General features: G+C 37.5%; 2 protein-coding genes across 7 annotated transcripts in view; one reads left to right on the top strand and one right to left on the bottom strand.

The window, feature by feature from the left end:
* LOC115241153 (dynein heavy chain, cytoplasmic) overlaps positions 1-6,856 on the top strand; it is a 19,813-nt gene extending 12,957 nt beyond the window's left edge. For 3 of the 5 annotated variants that reach the window (XM_029816754.1, XM_029816758.1, XM_029816755.1), the window contains 7 exons: positions 1-138; positions 1,075-1,273; positions 2,060-2,177; positions 2,257-2,628; positions 2,708-5,473; positions 5,549-5,746; positions 5,903-6,856. The exon at positions 1-138 is cut by the window's left edge and continues 1 nt beyond it. In XM_029816754.1, the coding sequence (XP_029672614.1) occupies positions 1-138; positions 1,075-1,273; positions 2,060-2,177; positions 2,257-2,628; positions 2,708-5,473; positions 5,549-5,746; positions 5,903-6,337 (4,226 nt within the window). In that variant the 3' untranslated portion in view covers positions 6,338-6,856. Of the gene's footprint in view, positions 139-477; positions 674-1,074; positions 1,274-2,059; positions 2,178-2,256; positions 2,629-2,707; positions 5,474-5,548; positions 5,747-5,902 lie in introns of all 5 variants that reach the window. The other 2 variants (XM_029816759.1, XM_029816756.1) reach the window with 1 other exon arrangement.
* A 486-nt stretch (positions 6,857-7,342) lies between these two features.
* Positions 7,343-15,585, bottom strand: LOC115241160 (E3 ubiquitin-protein ligase XIAP-like). 2 transcript variants are annotated; one of them, XM_029816776.1, is made up of 3 exons: positions 15,090-15,585; positions 10,241-11,076; positions 7,343-10,087 (listed from the first exon to the last, which is right to left on the bottom strand). In XM_029816776.1, the coding sequence occupies exons 2-3, from the start codon at positions 11,033-11,035 to the stop codon at positions 9,725-9,727; spliced, it is 1,158 nt and encodes a 385-aa protein (XP_029672636.1). In that variant the 5' UTR covers positions 11,036-11,076; positions 15,090-15,585; the 3' UTR covers positions 7,343-9,724. The 2 variants fall into 2 exon arrangements, with proteins under 2 accessions (XP_029672636.1, XP_029672635.1); XM_029816775.1 differs by lacking the exon at positions 15,090-15,585 and adding an exon at positions 12,403-12,826.
* Positions 15,586-16,458: the final 873 nt, after the last annotated feature.

Raw genomic sequence — 16,458 nt, 5'->3', positions numbered from 1 at the left:
AAGCGGAGAAGAAAAAGGTACAGAGTCAAGAGATCCAGCAGCAATTGGCTATTCAAACAGTGGCTATCAACCAGAAGAGAGATGATGTCATGGCGGATCTTGCCCTAGTCGAACCAGCCGTCATCGATGCTCAAAATGGTATGTATTTTCAACAATATATTTTTCATTATATTATTATAGAAACTTCGAAACGTAAAACTTTCCAAAAAATACGATTTCGCGATGTGAGATCTCTATAGTAAAAAACTAACTATTATTTTATATAATCCATCGTATATATCTTTGACATAATGATATTTTTCAAAATTATGATATATATCGAGAGTTATGTATTAATTATTACTGCGAAAATAGTCAAGAAACACGGAGGCAACATTTTTGTACGTATGTTTACGCTGTTTTTGAATTATGTTCGCTTTAAAATTGCGATCTACGCGACTACTACTACTTGTACTGAAACATCCGCAACGAGTGTAGCTGTGAAGGCGATTAAGCGGCAGCATCTCGTCGAAATCCGATCTATGGCGAATCCGCCCGCGGTCGTGAAGCTGGCGTTAGAATCTATATGCCTGTTGCTTGAGGAAAACGCTACAGATTGGAAACAGATTCGTGCCGTTATAATGAAGGACAGCTTCATCCCCACTATCGTCAACTTCAACACGGAGGGCATCATGTAAGGGAACAACGTAATGGGCCTGTTGAACGCTCGCGCGGGATTCTAATACAAACCACTTTATAACAGCTTGATACATGTTCTGTTTTTATCCGTTGATTTCAGCTACGCTCGCTCGTGTCACTGCATCATTACAATTGCAAGGAGATCACATATTTATGAACAAGATAGCTAAACGAATGCTTCAACAAATCGTTTATATCTCTTTGCAAATGTAAAGATGAGACATGTAACACATGTATATAATATATATGTTACTTATGTGTTGCCTCTTATACAATATTCTAACACTCGTCGAGGAAGGCTTTCGCAGCCAGTGTCCTCGCGTAACTTTACCCATAACTTTGCTCACACATTTTCCTCTTTGTACTAATAATCATGCGCTCTGATTTTTCGTACAGCGGTGAAATCGATAAAGAAACAACATTTAGTTGAAGTTCGCTCCATGGCGAATCCGCCAGCGATCGTGAAGGTCGCGTTGGAGTCTATCTGCTTGTTGCTCGGCGAGAATGCCAGCGACTGGAAATCTATCCGCGCGGTCATCATGAGGGACAATTTTATCAATACCATTGTCTCTAATTTCAGTACTGAGGATATTACGTAAGCATGAATTCGTTTTCTTATCGTTTGATTTTATGCTGTAATATCGAGGGATTAGCAAACTCAGATATATTATTACTGCACTGAGTTATAATATGATTAAACTTGACTTGATGGTCAAAAAATTATATCATAACTGTAGCTACTATATATTCAAGTATTACGTTTACGTGCTTGTTGGTCTTGTTTTTTATCAAGTTGTTGTTGAATTTAAAATACACTGTCGTGAAAAAATATTAGTTTTTCTATATATTTTTGTATATTTTTTGTATTGTATATATGTGCGCCGTGTGTATATAATAATCGTATTTTTTCTTACTTAATTGCTTGCATTCAATTTGGCATAAACTTTTTTATTGCTTTAAAAACATAATCGTGATGTATATGTTAACACACACATTTTTTATTGCAAAAGTTAACTACTGCCTACTAAAGTTAACTATTTTTTCATTGCATGTTAATAATGATTGATTAATTTATTATTGATATTAAATTGTGTGTAAATTGTTTCTCGATAATAACGATATATATTTATATATATCAAACAAAATGTTCTAATCAAATTTAATATGGTGTATAACAGAGCATGTACGAAATTTATATTGTTTTTAAATTAATATTTGAAGTAAGATTCATTTCTAATTTATTATCTAAGCAATAATTTCGTTTTATCAATATTATATGAAATATTTCAATGTGACATAAAAACATTATATTAAAAAAAAAATCAAAAAATTTACTTTTTATTATTAAAGCAACCAAAAAATTAATAAAAAATTTTCTTAGCGACGAAGTAAGAGAAAAAATGAAGGGCCGCTATCTGAGCAATCCTGATTACAACTTTGAAAAAGTGAATCGCGCTAGTTTGGCTTGTGGTCCTATGGTGAAGTGGGCTATAGCGCAGGTAATTTTTATCGCTTGATATATATTATTTATACAACTATCAAGGGAACAAACCTCAAGATATATAAATATATTTTCAGATCGAATACGCTGATATGTTGAAGCGAGTTGAACCATTACGCGATGAGCTTTATTCTCTGGAGCGACAGGCAGAAACTAACAAATTGAAAGGTGAAGAGGTGAAGAATTTGATCACTCAACTGGAGCGGAGTATAGCGTCGTACAAGGAGGAATATGCCCAGCTTATCTCGCAAGCGCAAGCCATCAAAGCCGATCTAGAGAGCGTGCAGGCCAAGGTGAATAGATCGATCGCTTTGTTAAAGTCTCTGGTCATAGAGAGAGAAAGATGGGAAGCGACGAGCGAAACGTTCAAGAGTCAGATGTCCACGATAATCGGAGACGTTCTATTGTCATCCGCCTTCTTAGCTTACGCCGGCTATTTCGATCAACACGTAAGTTTCAGAATTCTGTTTACATGTTTTGATGTGACGAATTTGTATGTCAATCTACAACGAAACGCATTTATTTCAGTATCGTCAAAACCTCTTCACGACGTGGTGTCAACATCTGCATCATGCAAATCTGCAATTCAGGCCCGATATCGCCAGAACGGAATATCTGTCCAATCCGGACGAACGTTTGAGATGGCAGGCGAACGCGTTGCCAACCGACGATCTGTGCACCGAGAACGCGATTATGTTGAAGCGCTTCAACAGATACCCGTTGATCATTGATCCGTCTGGTCAGGCGACGGAATTCATTATGAACGAGTTTAAGGACCGGAAAATCACGAAGACCAGCTTCTTGGACGATTCGTTTAGGAAGAATCTCGAGAGCGCTTTGCGTTTCGGTAATCCACTGTTGGTCCAAGACGTGGAGAATTACGATCCTATATTGAATCCTGTGTTGAATCGGGAACTGAGACGAACGGGCGGACGCGTGCTAATCACACTCGGTGATCAGGACATAGATCTTTCGCCATCCTTTGTTATCTTTTTGTCGACGAGGGATCCAACAGTGGAATTTCCGCCAGACATCTGCTCGCGTGTAACATTTGTCAACTTCACTGTTACGAGAAGTTCTCTGCAAAGCCAATGCTTGAATCAGGTGCTAAAGGCCGAACGTCCGGACATCGACGAAAAGAGATCCGATTTGCTGAAGCTACAGGGAGAGTTTCATCTGCGGCTACGGCAACTCGAAAAGTCTCTGTTGCAAGCGTTGAACGACGCCAAGGGTAAGATTCTGGACGACGATTCCGTGATTACAACTCTCGAGACTCTGAAACAAGAGGCTGCCGATATTAGTAAGAAGGTGGAAGAGACGGACAAGGTTATAGCAGAAATCGAGACAGTTTCTCAGCAGTACCTGCCTTTGTCTCAGGCGTGTTCGAACATGTACTTCACGATGGACAGTCTCAATCAGGTACATTTCCTGTATCAATACTCGCTGAAAATGTTTTTGGATATCTTCACATTCGTGCTGTCGCAAAATCCGAAATTATCTGGTATCGCGGATTATAGTCAACGACTCACGGTCATCACGCGCGATCTCTTCGCCGTATGTTACGAAAGAGTCGCGCGCGGAATGCTGCACACGGATAGATTGACGTTTGCTCTGCTGCTCTGTCGCATCCATTTGAAGGGTATACCCACGGAGTCCACGTACGACAGCGAGTTCACCTTCTTCCTGCGAGGTAAGGAGGGTGTGCTCAACATCCGAGCACCACCAGTGCCGAATCTAAGCTCGGAACAGCAGGAGGCGATGATGCGCCTGAGCATAAGACTACCTGCCTTCAAGAGACTGGCAGACAAGATTCAGGAGAACGCGGATTCATTTAGCGCGTGGCTGCAGTCGCCCACACCTGAGACATGCGTACCAAAGCTCTGGGACGAGGAGAAACCGCTGTCACCCACGGGAACGACGATGCATCAATTGCTGGTAATACAAGCCTTCCGGCCAGATCGCGTAATCGCGGCCGCGTCCCTCGTCGTGTCCTCCGCTTTCGGCGAATCGTTCATGCCGGCCGCAGAGGCCGAGCTTGACTTCGCGTCCGTCGTCGAGAATCAACTGAAGGCAAACGTGCCGGCTCTGTTGTGCTCGGTACCGGGCTTTGATGCCTCGGGCCGAGTAGACGATCTGGCCGCGGAACTGGGCAAGCAAATAGCCAGTATTGCTATCGGATCGGCGGAAGGATTCAATCAAGCTGACCGCGCCATAAATATGGCTGTGAAAGCCGGCAGATGGGTGCTGCTGAAGAACGTACATCTCGCTCCGCAATGGTTAGTACAGCTGGAGAAGAAACTGCACAGTCTGCAGCCACACGCTAGTTTTCGCTTATTCCTAACGATGGAGATTAATCCGAAAGTACCGGTAAATCTACTCAGAGCCGGTAGGATCTTTGTGTTCGAACCACCTCCCGGCATACGAGCGAACCTGTTACGCACATTCAGCACCGTGCCCGCCTCGAGAATGATGCGAGCGCCTAATGAGCGGGCCCGTCTCTATTTCCTGCTTGCGTGGTTCCACGCGATCGTGCAGGAACGGCTACGTTACGCACCGCTGGGCTGGGCTAAGCACTATGAGTTCAATGAGAGTGATTTGAGAGTCGCTTGCGACACTCTAGACACATGGATCGAGGCCACGGCTATGGGCAGAACGAATCTACCGCCTGAGAAGGTCCCTTGGGATGCTCTAGTGACCCTTCTCTCTCAATGCATCTACGGCGGCAAGATCGACAACGATTTCGATCAACGTCTTCTGGCTTCGTTCCTGCGTAAGCTCTTCACGCCACGCTCATTCGAAGCTGACTTTGCCTTAGTCGCCAATATCGACGGGGCGCAAAGTAATCAAAGACACATTACGATGCCGGACGGTACTAGACGCGATCACTTTTTGAAGTGGATCGAATCTCTCTCGGATAGACAAACACCTTCCTGGCTCGGTCTCCCGAATAACGCAGAGAAGGTGCTTTTGACCACAAGAGGAACTGATTTAGTCTCCAAGCTGCTCAAGATGCAACAATTGGAGGACGAGGACGAGCTGGCGTACTCGAACGAGGAGTCTTTAGTTACGCCGAGGGAAGCCGAAGCGGATGGTCGGCCATCTTGGATGAGAACTTTACACAATTCAGCTTCCACCTGGTTACAATTGCTACCAAAGAACTTGCCGATCTTAAAGAGAACGGTCGAGAATATCAAAGATCCATTGTACAGATACTTTGAGAGGGAAGTCAACAGCGGGGCGAAATTACTTCAAGACGTTATCCACGATTTAGAGGATGTCGTATTAATCTGTCAAGTGAGCGGTTTTTATTTTTTTTCAAAAGAGTTAATGAAGCATTCGGAATAATCGCACTTTCTATATCTTTGACAGGGCGAGAAGAAACAGACCAATTATCATAGAACGATGCTGTCCGAATTGGTAAAGGGTATTTTGCCAGTAGGTTGGAGGAGATATACCGTGCCAAGAGGCTGTACGGTCATACAGTGGATCACCGATTTCAGTCACAGAGTCTCACAGTTGCAGGAAGTTTCGCGTTTAGTCTCTCAGGGAGGAGCAAAGGAGATAAAGGTTTTTTCTCTATTCTTTTTCAAATAATCGACTCGTTTCGCTATTCTGAATATTTTATTATTGTAGATGATCTTACAACCATTGCCATTCTTCATCACGTAAACCTTTTACTTACCGATTGAATTCGCGTTATAAATCGAAATTAATTTTTTTCAGAGTTTCCCGGTTTGGCTTGGAGGCTTGTTGAATCCCGAAGCTTACATCACTGCGACTAGACAGTGCATTGCGCAGGCCAACAGTTGGTCGCTCGAAGAACTGCAATTAAACGTAACTATCGGCGATGGCGATAACATCGCTACAGATGATTGCTCATTCGCCGTTACTGGTTTGAAGCTTCAGGGTGCCCAATGTAAGGATAATCAATTGTATTTAACCTCGACCATTATGACCGATTTACCGGTCACGATGTTAAGATGGATACGATCGTCCACGGAGGATATCCGAAGGGGCAAATTGTCCTTACCGGTTTACTTAAACAGTACTCGTACCGAGCTGCTGTTTACTGTCGATTTGAATATCGCTCCTAGTCAAGAACCGCACAGTTTTTACGAGAGAGGAGTCGCTGTCTTGACATCCACTGCTTTGAATTAATATTAATCACTCGATCATTACGAGATCGTTTAGCGCGAATTATACCGCTTATAATCACAAGTAACTATTATGATAACAACAGATTCAGGCATATTGCCGCATGTTACAGAATATGTTTGTAAAGAAAATGAGGGCATAGAGTAACATGCTACTACAAAAGTTTAAAAATAAGAATTTAAAAAAATCTATATTTTACACGAATTGCTTTCGAATTTCCAAAGGATTTTTGTGCTAAATGTTTAATTAGAAACAAATCACGTTCGGCACGTATAATTAAATGTGTATCATTTGTTTATTAGAATTGACATCTTAGTGAGAAGGGGAGGTTGTAATATATCTATATAGTTTATTTAATTTTGTATACGTTCAGACTCCCTTCTCCTCTCAAATATGTTTTTTTATAACAAAGTTACATTACATTTTCGCCCAGATGTAAGTATATATCGAGATATTATAGTGTTTATAACACAGAATCTTAACTGGCATCTAATAAAGTCGTACTATAACAGTATTATTTATCTTAGCTATTTGTATTCAACTGTATATCCTTAACATATATATATCCTCTTATCTTTATTAATTTTAATTTGTCAAAGATTATATAATTTAATAACAAATTTACTTTATATATATATATATATATAAATCAACTAGATTTATCATATCAAAAATCGATTTTGAGATGTTGCTTACAAATCACACGTGATTCAGTATAAGCTACATCTTATCGCTATGTAAAATAAAAAAACAGTCTTTGAACTAGTCAAGGTGACCGGATGTTCTTATCGCCGTATTTACTTTATCAGCATGTAATTCTGAAGAGGTGCTTTATCCATCATAAACATTTTTACAAGGGAAAAGATTACTTTATTTATTAAATGATATATCGCGTATATATTGACGCAATTAACTCACGTTCTTATCACGTATTCTTATCGTATATATGAAACGAGAGGATTTCATATGCGCTGGGATGTGGGGTTAAAGAAATAACAAACACCTAAAATTTTATTTCATATTATAATTATCGCAAACATTACATGTATCGCTACCTTTTGTACAGCATTATTTTATGTCAAAGTTATTTTGCCCAGGGTACACAAATATTACAACTGCATTTTACTATTACAGATGTCTGAAAAAAGTTTGCATTAAATATGAAAGTATTCTAAATCTAGATTTTGTGTGTACGTGTATACAAGTAAATTATATGCATTAATAAAACAGAATAACTTTGATAAGAGAACATAATATTAAAAAAATATAATGGGAAGATTATATATCAATAGTTGAAATACAAAAATGCAAGATTTAGTCTCTTATTTTTTCCTATTGTCGAAGAGGAAATACTACAATTCTGGTTTTATATGTGCTGAAAAAACGGATTATATTATATTTGAGAGAATGACTTATTTAAAGAATATTAATAGAACTCTATTTTCTCTCTACAGACGGTTATCATACATATAACGCGCGCGATTCTTAATCCCAACTTCCCATATGTTAACTTGTATAGTGGCGAAATAAGGATACCGCTATTATATTATTTTATTCTAAAGTTATCTATGATGCACTGCATTGTATGATCTTTTACACTAAATTTTGTTGCGATCACTGTGCTGAATGCTATAACTTTAGTTTGTCAAGATGTAATCGTTGCTATACATTATCCAAAATTATTCGCAAAACAATAAGAATAATCATAATATTGTATCTATGAACATAGAATTCTCTTTGTAATATGGAAGTTGTATCTTTGACATAGTTTTTGTTAACTTCAGCTTTGTCAAATTTTATTATTCTGTTGATGTTTAATAATTATATACTTTTATGTGAATACATGCTAATTTATTTCAAAATGTGTACTAAATATATACAAAAAATATTTGCAGATAAATTAAATATATATTAAATATTTTAGAATTTCTATATTGCGCTAGTGAAATTTCATTTGTTTGATGTGTACATATATATATTTCTCGATATATATATTTCGAGAAATATTACTAAATCTCTTTTGAATATAATCGATTTCAACAAATGTTTAGAAAACACATTTTGTAAATATCCAATATTATCAGGAGGTATTTTATGTGTTTTATCAAATATGCTAAAGATACTTCAATGTTTCTTACTCTTAATCAACAGTACTAATCTTAAATTTGTTAAATTAAAAATTTATTTATGCGCTACCTACAAAATAATGTTTATATCACTCACGTTTACATCAACAAGTATTTGCATTGTAATTTTTCTTCAGTGGGATGCTAATTGTCGATCATATTTGATTCTACATATTTTTATTCTACATAAAAAATCTACCTTGCGTTGCATTCCGTTGCACAGTGACAAAAAGGCTTAAACTGAAAATTGTGCCAATTTCACTTACTATCAATGATATAATTCATTTTATTAATCTGGAGTACCCTGGAATGCTTAAGTTAATTATGTTTAACGCAAAGTTATGTATATTCTACATTTATGAACAATGACCGGACTCTAATAATGTTTGTATTAATATATATATGGGTGTGTAGAAACTATAACAAAATATATTCTATAGATTATACAACGAATAGAAATTGAAGAAAAAGTGGCTGACTAAATTCGACTTTATATTGATCATCCATCTGATAATGCCTTTCTTTTAGCATTGAGAAATTTTGTACAAGAAAACTTCCCCCAAATCTTTCTTTAACATTTGAACAGAGTTTGAACTGAACGTTTTTCCGTAGATAATAGTGATCTAGATCTATATAATTAGTTTTACACATAATATAATTAATAATAATTGGTTTACATCTATGTGCATATTCATTATATTCATCATTACATAACACTAATGACTAGACTTCATGTTATGTTGCTATTTATACTCGGAATATAACGGCATAACTTTGCCTTCATTTTTCAGCAAATATTTCATAATACAAAATCAAAAACATTCAAATAGCAACATCCCGTTGCAGGTACAGTCTATCTTCCACTTTTGATAATAAAGTGATCTGTACATGCGCTATTTAATAGTTATAATATGAGAATCTGTGATATGTCACATGTGTTTTGCACACTGACTAACAATTTTTATGCTTACTAGTTACATATCCATATATATTCGAATATAGAAACACTTATTACTTGTACAACAATCACAAAATATCATCATATCAGTGCGGAATATTTTTTTCATTAGATCGAGATGAGTGTACAGATTTATTCCACTAACGAGAATTTTAACGTTGTCTGTATAGTTTGTACCTGCAGACCGGTATGCTACATGAGTCATGTCATTTTTGCTTTCAAGTGTTAATTTATCAGTCTTCAATGACGATGAATAGAAAATGTTAGTAAAGCTTACAGGGATATTTATCACTATGGATAAAGACACTATGGAATGTATGCCTGTACGGTAACCTTTACAGGTTTACGACATACTCCACATATTTTCATGTTCTTTGCGCACTCTGCACAGGCTAGTAAGTGCCCACATGGCATAAATACCATTCGTAATTCTCTACTGTAACATATTTTACACATTCTTGCATCCTTGTCAACTGGTTTATCACAAGACGCTTTGACAATAGATTGTTCTTCGCTGACTTCGCTTGACTCTGTACTGAATGTTGTACTCTCTTTGTTAGCATCTTCGGAACTGGTGGAGTTCTGAGAACTTCCACTAGCAGTACACTCGTCGTAAGCTTTACCAGATGTTTGATCTTGTTCAATGTTTGCGGATGGTTTCACAATATCCTGAAAAAGAATTCAAATTTAACATGTCACATTATGTTTAATGTAAATGTTTCAAGTTCTTCTACAGGTACAAATGTATATTAAGAATATGCAAATTGCACGATTTCACATTTATTGCATGAATGAAAAGTAGATTTTATTATAAATATTTACCGGTTTAGCATATGTCCTTCCAACAAACTTGCTTACATAATCCCTTCCTTTGACCATAAGCAAGTACGAACAGTAGTCAAACCATTTGGCATGCTGTTCCCAAGGATCATCTTCTGGCTCCCAATCTCTCAATCCTCCTCCACAGTGGTAGCACAATGTTTGATCACCATTTCCTGTGTAGAAAAAACCAGCGGCTGCTAATTCTTCTTTAGTTTGTGACATTGCTTTAGGCCACGTTTCAAATGTACATAATCTGGCATCGTAACTAGCATATTCAGGATGCTTCGGTCTTGTGGCGGTAAGACCTCCTATGTTAAATTTCATGGCGTTTTCTGTGCTAAAATCTTCATTATCGGGACCAGAATAAGGCATGTAAACCGTACCATAAGGTCCGCATACATCGATTCCTTTAGGCACAGACGCCGGAATCGTGCTAGGATCCGCACCGATCGGCACATTGCCGCATGGGACATTACGAACGAATCTACATCTTCCGGACCATCGCTGATGATCGACCATTGGACTGTCATCTGGTTGCCACTGGCATATCTCTACGTGACACTCGAAGCATTTTACCTTGTCTTTATCGCCAATATAATAGAATCCAGCTGCTGCAAGTTTTTCTGGTTTCATCCATGCACATGGCCAATTCTTGAAGCTTTCTAACCGTGCGGACTCTAATCGATAATCAATGTTGTCGGTTTCGTCAGCTATCTCAATAAAGTGGGATGTTATAGATGGTGTTGATCGCAAACGGTTCGAAGGAAAAATATATTGTTCGATGCATCCAGTCATCTTTGTTATATATTTGTTAGGATGCTCTTTTGCCTGAGGATCTACAAAGAAAAAAGAAGATAGAGATTAATAGATTTATAAATTTCATTAAATAATAATTTGTTAACAATTCTAGCTTCTATTTACATTCAACACAAACAATATAAGGAAGCAATACACGTATATTTTTATTTAATGTTATGCAACTTCCATTTTCCTTGATTCTTTATCACATATAAAATTGCCACAAGCCACATATATGTGTGATAAGCTCTAAATCACAATTAATGTATAACAAATGTGGTCTACTTAGTTATCTCAAATATTTTACTTCGATAAGAGATGTTGTTATGCGAAGCATGGAATAAAAAATGTAAAATATCAAAAGAAATACTATTAAAGCTAGACTAACTGATTAATTAATTAAGAAATCAAATCTTTTCATTCTTTTACATCTACATACTTTTTATGTGACCGATATGAATTGCAATGGCAAGAAAAATTATAAGAATTATTACCAATATTTTAACAAATATTAAATTGCTCAAAAAATTTATTTATTTATTTCGTTTTATTAGTATAAAAATTGTGTGGATTATTATATATTATATATATTATCAGTAAATGTTATACAAAAATGTACTTTTTGAATTTTTCGGAAATCTATACACCTGTGTATAAGATAATGTGTTATTACATGTTTATTTTAAATACTCTCTAAATAACGAAAAAAAATTACCAAAATCTTTGGAAATAATTGCGTTGATGAATGTAACAAAAAATGAATTTTAAATGTGAGCTTTATTGCATCGGGTTTATTTGTCCTTTTTTTTTTTTTCATTTTCAAAACGATCATCTGATCGACTCTGCAGCCTTATGTCCACGAACTCGGACAAATGTTTATTTGACCAATCAGGACAAAGAAATCTTTGCTATTCTATCGGTAGATTTTCGAACACAATCTCGGAGAATTTTGTCAGAGTTGTAGCAACGTGGACACAGAACTTTACATATAGAGATGATGGATGACGCGGGAAGGATTTTAAAGCCATCTTCATGAACAGCGTCTGTACATTTTTCTTACCATACGAAGACAATTAAGATACCTTTTCATAATTACCGTTTAATGCTCATTTTCAATGTTATGCCCTTTCTAGACCGGAGAACGATCCTACTTGTGGCTCATCCTAATTAGCTAACTTCAGTATGATTTTTGTCTGTCTACACTATGCACTATGCACTCGGATGAGCCACAAGTAGGATTCACCTATCTTTTGTCCTTCTTATTAAAAAGGAATCATTTTACACATATATATTAAAGTAAATTAAGTATAATTAAGTATAATTAAGTATATTAAAGTAAAGCGGACCGGTTGAGAATAACTTACGCGTGGCTCTGCAGAGAAATAGACGGAGGAGACGCGGGAGAAAAGAGCGAAAGAAACTTTGCTTCATGCCTGGTGAAGAAGAATGTGACCACCACCACCACCAACACACCATCAAACCGATGGCTGGAAACCAGCACCAAAGAGCGCCTATAGGCAACTCTGGAATCATGGCGAGGTTTTGCCCCTACCACTACCACGCGCACGACTTCTATTTCTGTTCATCTTATTACATTACTCCCGGCCCCGGCGTTCCAGGGAGAATGCAGACATTAGGAGCGGCTGACTAACAACGCGACGCCCCGTCCCGACGCTTGAGAAAAGCCGAAGAATTTGATAGGATTTTCTCGAATTTTTCAATGAATGATAAATGTTCCGGAAGGTATGCCGCGAGATTTAAAATGGTACTATATACCTTCGGAAATATCAATTTTAAGAAGGAATGATTAAAAAGTCGAAATAATACCATGAAATTTTTAAATATTTGTATTATTGATAAATTTTTATTTGCAGAAAGATCAATGATGATACTCGCGGGTTTGAAATAAGTATGATTTCGCGTTTTAGCGCTATCATAAAATGTTTTACATCAGCGAGAGAGCATTATTCCACGCTATTCCGTAGAATAACGCTACGGCAATGCATTTAACAATCACCGCAATTCCTGAGAAGCCGGGAAGAGAGAAGGGCTAAGAATTTCTACTCTTGTGAAAGGTAACGCTTCAATCATGACGATACCGTGTATCAGAAACCGAATCATCCGCTGTACAAGCTGACTGTAACAATTTATTCTTTATCATCACCCATGATACATATTTCCGTTTTAGGAGAAATGCCGTGTCTCTTTCTCCTTTCTTGACATTCTCAGAGGCGTCCTCTCAGAGGCATACTCGAAAATCGACGCGATATGTAGAATAATTAAAAACTTGATTTTATTGCTCAATTTTTTTAGCCTTGGAATCTCTTTATTCTCGATTGCTTGTAATTTGACAAGCGCGTTGGTGTCCCGTCGTTTTTGTTAATGAAACTAATATTGACTATATTTGTTGTTGCAGGTCAACTTTGGATTTACTGTTCAAAGATACAAAGATATTTACAAAGCGCTTGTTTCGAGAATTTTGTAATACATATCTATATTACAAAAATGACGCATTGAAGCGGCCAAAGTGCACGCTTATTTATCATCCAGAGATTTATACAAAATGACATCAGCGCAGAACTTTTTCTTTGAAGACTGCATCTGTTTCATCCGGGCCGTAAAAGCTGGCAACGATGGAAACATCACGCGTACAATCAAAAAGTTGTGGACTGATTCTACCAACGTCGATTATAATTTCGGTAATAATTTGATCAATTTTATGTTTTTCTATACTCGAATATAATTATGAACAATTAAATATTAAATTAAGTTCATAATTTACATTTATTTTTAATCTTTATGGATTTGAATTAGAGATCGTAATTTTATCTAAACCATTCATTCAACTGATGATATAATACACCGTTTGTGGATTCTGCTCATATGATATATAGAAAAAAATGATTACTATTTGTTGTTGTAAATTCCTTGTACAGAATGATTAACGACTTATCGAAAGTCACGAGAAAGATGATGACTAGATAAATCGTTATCTTACCTTGCCCAGAAAATAGAATAAGAAATTGTAGTACAATTAAGAAGTCCGCCTAGTAGTTTCCAAGAATTAAACACAAATAAGAAATTGTAGTACAATTAAGAAGTCCGCTTAGTAGTTTCCAAGAATTAAACACAAAGTCACAGCTTGCAGTAAACGTAATAGACAACACATCGGTTAGTAGCAAAGCCTATAGGGTCAATATCTTTTGACTCGAAAACCTTTGAAAGGCCGAAAAGAAAAAAGAACCGAATAGGCGAATAGAATGAGGAAAATTTTGTAAAAATGATGAATGAAAAAGAAGGCAAGAAAAGAGAGGATAGGAAATAGATGGCACGTGATAGGCGCCAGTCATGTTCATTCAATGAATTATTCGAATAAATTAAAATATATTAAAAATTCGTGTTAAAAATCAGAGTTATATCTTGACGTTTAGTCTTTTTATTATCGGTACGTGTAAATTCTATTGATTAAAAAAAAAAGAGGGAGGACCCGAAAAGGATTGAAATAGTTCGTTTTTAAATTAGATTTGCGTAAAGGACATCAAAATAAAAATACCATATCTTTACACCTAATCTGATAATTCTATTTAAATATTTTCTAATTCTTATTGTCTTTTTTACAGATTATTTGCTCTCTTCCCGCTTGCTCTCAAATCTTCAACAAATATGGACCCACCCAATAACATGAGATAAGAAGAGACGCCATCGTACATAAAAGGATGCCGATAAAACAGGAGGGGTGGGGAGAGGGGAAGGCGTGTAGTAAACAGATGCCGATCAAATCTCAAAACTCTATCAGTAAGTGATATCGCGGTCAATCGCCCTTATCGTCGCACTTATATGCCACTTCAATATTTTAGCACGTATTCGCACTGGGTGTGCCCTACTTCTTACATAAACGCAAGTGAGTTTCCAGACGAGTAGTGAAAAAAAAGGACATTTAGCTTGGCGTGAGAAAGGAAGGAACGCATGGAATACTTTCTAAATTGCCTTTGGACTTGTCGAAAGAATGCGATACGTGCGAGTGTAATGATTAAGGAAGAGAAAAACGTACCCGAAAACCGAATTGGCTTGACTGCTGCGAATCGCCACGGCTTTGTCCTTCGGCACGACCGATCTCTCTTTCCCCTTATTGTTACGTCCCGTTTCGCGGATATATCGCGCGGACACAGATATATTTTTGCCGTCACGTCGTATCGAACGGTCGTCTCGGATAAACTGCACGAAACGCAGTCTATGTCGCGCGAATCTGGACGACGCGTAGCACGAATCTCGCGATGTGGAACCGGAAAAGACGAATAATACACGGCGCGACGATACGTAAGCTTGAGCTCGATGTGTGTGCTCGCAGCTGCTCGCGGGGAACACGACAAAGCGATACGTATACTATAGCGACCGTTTGCACAGTTGGCACGAGAGTATAGTATGATACGTCAATAACGGCTCCGGCGACTCGCGATCCCCGTTCCTCAAAAGCCCGTCAAGAGAATAAGACTCGCTGTGTGGGACGTGGGACTTCGAATATACTTTAACGAGTTCTCGTCGAGGCTTCGTAATCTACCATCTCCCCACCAGATTTCTTACAACATGACGTAAGCTCACAATGCGACGCTGAAAGCGAAATCCAAGACCATTTCCCGTCCCCCGCATTTCCGCAGAATTGTTTTTTTCTACAGTTTATTTATCATTCTTACGAAATTTGTGTGATAAACATTCTTTTATCATGTTAATCGATATCACTGGTTCTCTTAAATTCTATGAGAGGAATTTGCAGGTTTTTATTCTTAGAATTCTGACTTTTGCAACGTAATTCATATCCTAAATAAATATTAGGTCCTAAAAGCAGACCGCGTTAATGAATCTTTTATGGTTTTACGCTCAGAATTGATCCATTGTATAAATAACGTACAATGAGACACGTGTGTATAGTGTCTCGCTTGCAGAAACGGTTTCTTGAAAGTCCGGTTTCTTGAAAGTAAAAGATAAAAGATAGAAGGGAAATGTATAGATAAAAGAGCTATTGCTAATTAAACAGCAATTAATTTCAACAAAGACATCATTGCCTACAATGGAATTTCTAACTCTACAATCTCATTCCTAATCTAATCTTTGCTTTCACGTGTCAAATGAAAACAACAAGATTGACAATTTTATCAAAATTCCACAGAAAAGACCTAATTGAGGAAAATCTTGAAATTCGACGATAGAAAGAGGAGAGCGAGCCCTTGCTTCCCGGCCCACCTAGATCGACGCTGATTCATACGGCACTGACAGTAGCTGCGCGTTGAGCTATACGTATGTATATAGCATGTGTGGCGGTGCCGCAATGGCGGCGAGAAGGGAAGGCCGTGGAGAGAAAGGTCGCCTCCGCCGTCGCTGATCTCACTCGTAACGCGATACTCGAGCCTGCCGTTGAAAAATTC

Source organism: Formica exsecta, unplaced genomic scaffold, assembly GCF_003651465.1.
Source record: "Formica exsecta isolate Colony F162 unplaced genomic scaffold, ASM365146v1 scaffold47, whole genome shotgun sequence".
Taxonomy (NCBI): domain Eukaryota; kingdom Metazoa; phylum Arthropoda; class Insecta; order Hymenoptera; family Formicidae; genus Formica; species Formica exsecta.
The sequence above is the reverse complement of the archived record's forward strand: the minus strand, read 5'-3'. Positions and strand labels throughout refer to the sequence as shown.

Coding starts and splice junctions, on each gene's coding strand:
- LOC115241160 (XM_029816775.1), bottom strand. CDS start 12,571: ATGATTCCAGAGTTGCCTATAGGCGCTCTTTGGTGCTGGTTTCCAGCC. Junction 11,077..12,402: donor ATTTCTCTGCAGAGCCACGC/GTAAGTTATTCT, acceptor TTTTCTTTGTAG/ATCCTCAGGCAAAAGAGCAT. Junction 10,088..10,240: donor GAAGGACATATGCTAAACCG/GTAAATATTTAT, acceptor ATTCTTTTTCAG/GATATTGTGAAACCATCCGC.